Genomic DNA, 8,752 nt, shown 5'->3' on the forward strand with positions numbered 1-8,752 from the left:
CTGAACAGCTCCCTCTAATTCCCTCTAATTCTTGCTCTTTTTTCTTGTTCCCTCACTCAAGCTTCTGGAAAGAATAAGCCTATACTCACTGCCTCCTATTTTTTGCCACAGACAGTAGTTATCCTATCACAATCTGGCTTCCACACTAGTTCTATGCTGATACTGCTCTTACTCACTGTTGCTGCTGTTGTTAGGTTTCCACTGAGTCGATTTTCGACTCATAGTGACCCCATGTAATACAGAACTGCCCCAAAGGGTTTTCTAGATTGTAATCTTTATAGGAACGGATTGGCAGATCTTTCTCTCATGGAACTGCTGGGTGGGCCTGAACTGCCAACCAGTTAGCAGCCGAGCACTTAACCACTGTACCACCAGGGCTCCTTCTTACTCACTTGTTGATGTTGTGTGCCACAGAGTTGATTCTAACTCACAGTGACATTACAGAACAGAGTAGAACTGCTCCATAGGGTTTCCCAAACTGTAATCTTTAAGGGAGCAGATTGCCAGGTCTTTTACTCATAGCCTTTTAATTGCCAACTTCAGTCCTCATCATACTAAGTTAGCCTTTCTGAGATTTCTAATACCATTTACTAGTTCTTCTTGCAACACCCTATTTTCTTGGTTTCCTTGTAACTCTGTAGTTATTTCTTATCAGTCTTCCATGCAATTAAAATATGCTTTTGCATAGGGTTTTATCTTTATAGACTTCTTTTCTTAACCCAAATATGGTCCCCTTAACTCTTTACACTGTTTGACTGGGCTCTTAACCACATCCATAGTTTTCACAGTAAGTTGATGACTCTCAAATGTCTGTCTTCAATCTAGATCTTACTCCTGTGCTCCCAATTAACATGTTCAATTAGATTAGATACTGAACATCAATTTGCTCAAGAATTATTTAATTTTTAATTAAAAAAAAAAAGTTACAAGTAGTAGTGACAACTAATAAGCAAATAAGTACAAGAAAAGTTTTATATATTATAATTCAAGGTTAAGTTCAAATGGGCAATCAGTACTGCCAGACAATCCGAACACATTTCTCTAGTAAATTCATTTTCTCACTGTAAGACACTATATCAAAGATACCTTCTCTCTTAAAACTGTACTATTACCACTCCTTCCAATACCTTTGTTGGGTTGTATCCTTTTCCCTGCCCATCCGTGTAAATGATGTTGGCACTTACTTCTTGGAGAAAATAGATATGACCAAATGGTTAAAAAAACACAAACAAATAACCAACCAACCAAATCCCTTTCCGAGTCAATTCCAACTCACAGCAACCCAATAGTAAGTACATATATTCCTATCACTAAACTTACCAACTTACATTTATCCACATCTTCCCACTTTCCCTCTCTCTTATTACTATGGTGGCCATCTTCCGGCAAAGGATCAAAGCCACTGAAAATGCTATGGACTAGAAAGGCACACAACAACATATATCTATTTATCTATAGAGAGAACAAGAAAAATACAATTATAGATAAAAATGCTAACTTTTAATAAATGTTCAAAGAATAAGTGAGACTTCTATTTTCTAGTTTGGACCAACTCTTCCAGTGAAGCCACCTAAAAAAGTCTGGATGAATTAAGATATAGCTTCCTAAAAGAATTAAAGAAATAAGATATTGAGGAACTGCTGGACACAATTCAGAAAAATGAGTGGAATTAGAGAAAGAGGAGCCAAGCATTTCAGATGAACTCTACCAATATAAAGCTGATTAAGTTAGAAAACTATATAAACAAGATTCAGATGTAGGGGCAGAAGCTGCTGCTCAGGCTTCTCAAAAGTAGGAGCCATGGCAATATAACACAAAGTCTTTGTGGCCTGGCTGTGAGTCATCTAAATGGGAATCTCCAGCTCTGAATGTTTTTAAGGTTTTTGAACCTGGCACAGCAAAGGGAAAGGAAAAAACAAACAAACAAACCTCTATGAAGTACAGTTCTACCCTAAAACACATGGGGTCACCATGAGTCAAAATCAACCAGAAGGCAACTACTGGTTTTTTAGTGTGTTACTATACCAACCCTTCATCTACTCAAAAGTAAATGAGTACATCTATGTGACTCCTAAAATTAACACATCTTTTCCCTACATCATCAGTTTCTCCCACTCTACCAGATCATTCCTATTGGAACACAATACACTTTATGTTACTCATCTTTTTTTTAAGTCACCTAATCCAGTAACCCAATTTCCTTACTCCCATTTACATGAAAATGCATGCAAAGAAATGATCTGTTCTCTCCATTTCCTCAACTTTCATCATGTTTTCATCCCCCTGCAACCAAATTCTCATCTACAGTTCCACTGAAATGACTCATACCAAAATTTTCCAACTCATCATAGCCATATCCAGTGTTCAATTATCTGTCATCATATTATACCTCACAGCACCACTATCTCTTTCTTGAGACGTTTTCCACACCTCACTTTCTAATACTAGAATGTAAGCACCTATAGATCAAGGGTTATTTGTTTTATTCGCTGTTGTATGTCCAATATCTAGATAAGTGGCTGGCACGTATTAAATGCAGTAAATATAATTGATGGATTGTTTCCCACCTCGCAAGCCTGGCACATAATAGGTGCTCAATACTGTCGAATTAATAAGTTAACAAAAGAATCAAAATTATTTGACCTAAGAATCCTAAGTTTTAGTCTCCTGTAAACTATTAAATTATTTACTGGGAACTCCTCTATGCTATGAATTTCAAGGTTGAGAAGAAGATCCTGATGCCAGGTCCTAAATACAGGTCAAGCAACAAAGGCTATAAGGGAAACATTGTCACTAACACTAGGCTAGAGACTGAAGGACCTTTTCAAAAGGACACACGTGAGGCTCAAGGAGCATACACCCCTGAAGATCGGGACAGCATGGATTCCCTCGGAAGAGACAGATAATTCTGGGCTTCCTTGCCCAGGGGACAGAGGAGTAAAGATAGTCGGATCCACGCCGCTGAGAAAGTCAAACAGCGAACCCCCTGCTCCCTCCCTCCCTCCTCCGCAGAAGGCCCCGCTACTCACGTTCGCCCTCTTGGCCGCTTGCATCGCCATCTTGGCAGGCTGATGAAGTTACTGCAGCAAAATACTGGAATCCTCTGGACAGCTCCGGAGCTCGCTCTACTTCGAGAGCAACAGTGTCAGATGCAGGACATCAACATCCAAGCTTCGCCGGAAGCTGCTGAAACAACGTTGTAATGTCGTCGTTTTGAGCCAAGACGCGCTGACGTACTATCCGTCCCCTTTCGAAAGGATTGCCCTGGCTAAGTGAGCCTTAGGTAAATGTGAGGCCGGAAGGTGAAAGGATAGAGTCAGAGATGCTTCCGGGCCCTAGGCCGGAAAGGGTGGGGCCAAGCCTCAAGAAGAGGAAGTGTTCTTGTTCTGGCGACTCTAAGTAGGGGGAGCTAAGCGGAGAGGGCAGGGTCTGGGGAGGGTGGCTAGAGGTGGTGCCGGGATCATTTGGGTTGCGAAAAGGGGGCGGAGCTTGGCTTGAAGTTCCAGGCCGCGGCACGCGACCAGTGAGATTCTGGGAATTCGTTGATGAACCTGGGCTTCAGGCAAGGCACAAGGCGGAGTTCAGAGGTTCTGGATGGTTGTGTCGAGGCTGACGCTGTACCCTTATTCCGGATCCCCGGCCTTCCATAGTCCCTCCCCCATATTACGCCTAGTCGGACTGACACCCGTCCCAGTTCCCACGTCACTCCTGCCCATTAGTACTGGTTCTCGCTCTCAGAACTCCAGTGAGCACGCCATGCTTAACTCCATTCTTTATTTCTTCAGGACTACTTAACATGGACCAGTTGATAAGGTCGAGAAGGGGCAGCGATTTAGAGGTGGATCTGGGAATAGCACACGATCTCTTGTCTGAATTTTCTTCAAGTTCACTCTTGGGAAGCCTGGGGTGGCCGTGTTCTGTACTGCCGATTCTGCCTTCACTGGGACAGATTCAGAACGATTTTGCCCACATTCCTGTTAGTCTCCATGTACACATGAGCCTCTTGGATTTCAGTTATCGGGTAAACTCTATCCAGAACGGGAAGCAGACGTTGGGGGTCTTCCGTGGAGAAGTGAGGCAGAACTTGTTCTGTGAAAGCCTTCACCAGCATTTGCTTGTACTAAGAAAAGGAAAAGGAACCCGTCAGCCCGGACAGACGCCTTACCCTGCAACTCCTTATCCTGCTCTGCCTTTCTTTTCTCTTTGAAACAGGTACACATCTGAAAGAAACACATAAGGAGTACCCTCTTCACTTCCTAGCCAGCCCCTAAGTGTATGACCTCTGTTTGTACCAGATAAGGATTGAAGCTGGGAATGAATTACTTTACCCAGAGGGCTGTTTTTAAATAAAGCTTTAAGCTACTTTACCCAGAGGGCTGTTTTTAAATAAAGCTTTAAGCAAGAGACAGCCACAGACAGGACTTCCATAGGCTCTGTGCAAAAGGGTTTCTCTGTTATCCTCCAGTAGATGTGAAAACCCACATTGGGAAACATTCCCAAAGTTGGTGCATGCCAGAGTGCCACACAGATTTCCATAAAATGTATTACATTCTTATCACGCTGAGGAGTCTTGGAACTTCCTAATATGCTCAATATTTTGTTCATTCTGTTAGAAAGTTTAAATTATATATGAAGTGTTGTTGTTGTTATGTGCTGTCAAGTCGGCCCTCCTTGGGTTTCTGAGGCAGTATCACTACGGAAGTAGATTGCCCAACCTTCCTTCCAAGGAGTGGCTGGTGGGTTTGAATGGCCAGCCTTCTGGTTAGCAGTCAAGTGCCTTAGGCACTATGCTACCAGAGCTCCCCTCTTTCCAAGATGCTGAGGCTTCTGTCCATCACCTCTAATTTGTTCTCTGAAACCAGGCTACATCTATATCCACAGGGGGGAAGGTTTCTACATAAGCTCCCTAACCTTATGACAGAGCTTCCTTTCTCACACTTATGTAAATGAAATGACATGTTTTCTTTTCCCTCATCAATTACCTTTTTGTCTCTAGGTCTTAACAGAGTGGTGATTAGACTTCCTCGTTTAAAAAGTAGCTTCCACAACAGAGGCCCAGAGATGGTAGCTCCTCCCATCAGACCATAGAGAACCCAGTGACCATCAAGAGCCAGGCAGTTGACATTCTTCTCCCAGTAGGATCCACCTATGCAGTCTAGAATGAGATTGACTCCAGCACCTTTCACATGAAACAGATTTGTGATGCCAGTCAGGCCCAGAAAACTCAGTATAAAATAAGACTCCATGCTTTATTTGTGAATAGATAGATGGGTATAAGTAAGCACAGGTGCAAGTGATAAATTTATAGGTTAGAACTAGCATGGAAACCTTGTAAATGCAGTTTAAGTAGCTGAACTCTATCATAGCATGTGCGAATGGTTTCATCTTTTATGATCCCTAGTCACAAGAGGATAGGTGCCCTGGTAGCACAGTAGTTAAAACAGTTGCCAACCTAAAGATTGGTGGTTCAAACCCACCAGCCACTCTATGGGAGAAAGATGTGACAGTTTGCTTCCATAAAGATTTATAGCCTTGGAAGCCCTGTGGGGCAGTTCTACTTTGTGTTACAGAGTTGCTATGAGATGGAATCGACAATGGTGGCGGATTTGGTTTTGGTTTTGGTTAGTCAGAAAAGAGGAGCAAGAGATAATGGGTGATATCATGACCTGGTGTTTCCCCTTACAATCACTTAAGTACAGTATGCATTAGCACCCAGGTATGAATAAGAACAGAACAGGGAAAGTCTACTCAGGCTACAGGGCAGGTTGTTCATATCTAAGTTATGAAGTATCTGGACAGGATTGTCTACTCATATGAAAAATTGAAAGAGATGAGCCAAAAATATACATATTTGGCTTTGGAATGCAGAGGCATGCACCCATTTATCTTCTGCTACTCCAGTCCTACTAGGTCCAACTCCAAATTTGTGCCTCAAGCCTCCTGTTAATTCACTGTGAAGTGGCTGATTGGGAAGGAGAGAACTTGAATAATTCCAAGCCAACTCTTTGTAATTCTCCAGCTTCTAAAATGTGTATGAATTATATCACTTGCAAGAATGCACATGGAAATTATCTCAGTTCTAATTATTGACTACTGCCTGTCTCCAGTGCTCAAACCCCAGAATACTAGAACTTGACCAGGCCAACTGTTACGCATTTAGCAGAGACTAGACCAATCCAGAGCACTGGCAACATTGAGGCTGGTGAGGATTTAACATCATCTCTGACATTATTTCTGAGCTACAGAAGCAGTTGTTTAGTTTACCTCTGGTGAATTTCAGTGTTGCTTCAGAAAAGTCATCTTCTTTGTAATTGAATCCAGCAGCTGCTCCAAGCTTTTCTGCCATTTGAAGCTTATGCTGGGAGCCAGCTGTGACCAGAGGAATAGCTCCTGCCATCCGGGTGAGTTGGATGGCAGCTGTACCCACTCCACTTGACCCTGCGTGGATTAGCACAGAGTCTCCAGCCTGAACATTTCCTATGATAGAAAGCACAGGAACAATACTCTTTACTTTGCAATTGCTACATGTTCCCCACATAGGTATATTCTACCATTATCACCTGGTCCCAGGACAACCAAATGCCAAATATCTTGCTCTCTTAATTTCCTTTTTGTCTCTATTGGCAGGTTTACTTTTGCCTTATTGCCTTTAGTCAAAGTAGAAAACACCCTTTAAAACAAGAATAGCAGTTATAACCATATCTCTGTTTTACTTATGAAATGACACCAAAATGCATATCTCTGCTATACATATGAATAACCACCATTCTTACTGTCACCTCCTGAAGCTACGCCCTCTGCAGTCTGAATCTGGCCTCTAGCTGCTCTCATTCACCCATTTATCTCCTTATCACCCCCAAGAAGCACACATAGCCACCAGACTTCTCCAAAAATGGGGCCTTCATTATGTCACTTCCCACTCAACATGTAAGGTGGTTCACTATTGGCTTCTGCATCAAGTCCAGACAGCCTGGCATACAAGGCCACCACACTCTGGTCCTAAACTCGTTTCTCACAAATTACAACAGTCATCCTTCACTCCTGAGCAGAGTAGCCCATTTTATCTTGACATTCTTTTTTGTGTCACCCGTGATGTTTGGCAGGCCTTCTGTCCGTCACGACTCTACCCATCCTTCAACTCCTGCTCTTTTGGGAAGTCCTGACTACCCTTGTCCACACTGACTTTCTCATCTTCAGCTTCTGCTGTTGTTAGAGATGGAACCACTCTTTCTAACTCTATGGTTGTCTAATTGTTCCCTGTGAAATTCCTATGTATATATCTTATCTTCCTAGTTACCCTGAGCTCCCTAGAGGCAGGGGCCTGGTCTCCTTAGGCTCCCTCATGTGACCTCTTGATTGGTCTCAGTGGGCTTGGGGAGGGATAAATGAGTTGATAAAATGACACCTTTTCTGTGCTTGGACTCCCAGAGAGAAGCTCAGCTGACTTTTAGAAGCGAGACTAATGCTGAGCCTACAGTGTGAAGATGTGCACATGCCTTCTATCCAATGCCTTGCAGGTCTTCTATCTGCTAACTGGGATTTTCATCCTCAACAGCAAGCCGTTGCTAACATGGTTTGAGGACCTGATACTACTGATTGTACAGTAGGGTGAGGTGCTGGGGCTTACTGTAGATAGCCAAAGTTGTCCTGCTGGGGTTGAGAGGGCATAGTTATGGAAGAATTGAGCCACACTTAATGGAGTGAGTGTGGGGGGCTTCCTCACCCGAGAAATGTAACAGCTGGAAGGCGGTGAGCCAGGCTTCTGGGATGGCTGCAGCTTGGGTCAGGGTCAGTCCTACTGGGATGGGCATGAGGAGCCCTTCAGGGACAGTGACATACTGAGCCTGGCCCCCGCCAGGCAGCAGAGCCATAGCTGAGTCTCCTGGTTTCCAGTGCCCCTGGCAGCCAGGTCCCAGCTCCGCCACGTATCCAGATGCTTCAAGTCCCAGAATGCTGCTGGCTCCTGGGGGTGCATCATACTGGCCTTGTCTCTGCAGAGAGAGGAGCACCCAAGTAACTGGTGAGTATAATCAGAAATTTGACCTGCATCCATATCTCCTCTATTTTCCAAATAAAATTCAGCTTTAGTATGTCAGCAAGGAGCTCTGGTAGGTATAGTGGTTAAGGAATTTGCCTGCTAACTAAAAGGTTGGTGGTTTGAACCCACCAGCCACTCATGGAAGAAAGATGAAGCAATCTACTTCCATAAAGATTTATAGCTTTGGAAACCCAGTGGGGGTCACTATGAGTTGGAATCAACTTGATGGCAGTGAGGTTTTGTTTTTGTTTTTGGAACATCAGCTTAAGTAAGTCAGAAAAAGGGAGAAGAGAGGTAATTTATCTTGTGCAAATAAGCAGCTATAAGTCACTTGGGAGCTCTGGTAGTGTAGTGGCTAAGGCATCTGATGGCTAACCAGAAAGCTCATGGTTCAAATCCACCAGCCACTCCTTGGAAGGAAGATCCGGCAATCTAGTTCCATAGAGATACGGCTTCGGAAACCCAAGGAGGGGTCCCTCACTCAAGGGCAGAGAGTGAGTAAGTCACTAACCAGTGAATGTCATAACTGGTTGGGTCTTCAGCTATTGACCTAATCTAAACCCTTTGTTTTACAAATGAAGCAACTGAGACCTAGGCAGGGAAATACCTGGTCCAAGCTCACAAAATAAAGTTAGTAGTAAGACTAAGAACAAAACTCTGGACTCAGATAATAGCCACTATATATATATATATATATACACACACACACACACA

At 43.4% G+C, this 8,752-nt stretch overlaps 2 protein-coding genes across 2 annotated transcripts in view; both read right to left on the reverse strand.

Annotated features, from left to right (window-relative positions):
* The window catches only part of SF3B6 (splicing factor 3b subunit 6), a 14,379-nt gene extending 11,320 nt beyond the window's left edge, over positions 1 to 3,059 (reverse strand). Inside the window, exon 1 of the mRNA XM_007939268.2 lies at positions 3,030 to 3,059. Within this exon, the coding sequence (XP_007937459.1) occupies positions 3,030 to 3,059 (30 nt within the window). The remainder of the gene's footprint in view (positions 1 to 3,029) is intronic.
* An 878-nt stretch (positions 3,060 to 3,937) lies between these two features.
* The window catches only part of LOC103195662 (quinone oxidoreductase PIG3), a 6,157-nt gene continuing 1,342 nt past the window's right edge, over positions 3,938 to 8,752 (reverse strand). The window contains exons 2-5 of the mRNA XM_007939269.2: positions 7,724 to 7,991; positions 6,265 to 6,477; positions 4,983 to 5,179; positions 3,938 to 4,120 (exon numbers count right to left, since the gene is read on the reverse strand). Coding sequence (XP_007937460.1) covers positions 3,938 to 4,120; positions 4,983 to 5,179; positions 6,265 to 6,477; positions 7,724 to 7,991 — 861 coding nt within the window. The remainder of the gene's footprint in view (positions 4,121 to 4,982; positions 5,180 to 6,264; positions 6,478 to 7,723; positions 7,992 to 8,752) is intronic.

Source organism: Orycteropus afer, unplaced genomic scaffold, assembly GCF_000298275.1.
Source record: "Orycteropus afer afer isolate SDZICR_OR568_19922 unplaced genomic scaffold, OryAfe1.0 scaffold00058, whole genome shotgun sequence".
In the NCBI taxonomy this organism is placed as follows: Eukaryota; Metazoa; Chordata; class Mammalia; order Tubulidentata; family Orycteropodidae; genus Orycteropus; species Orycteropus afer.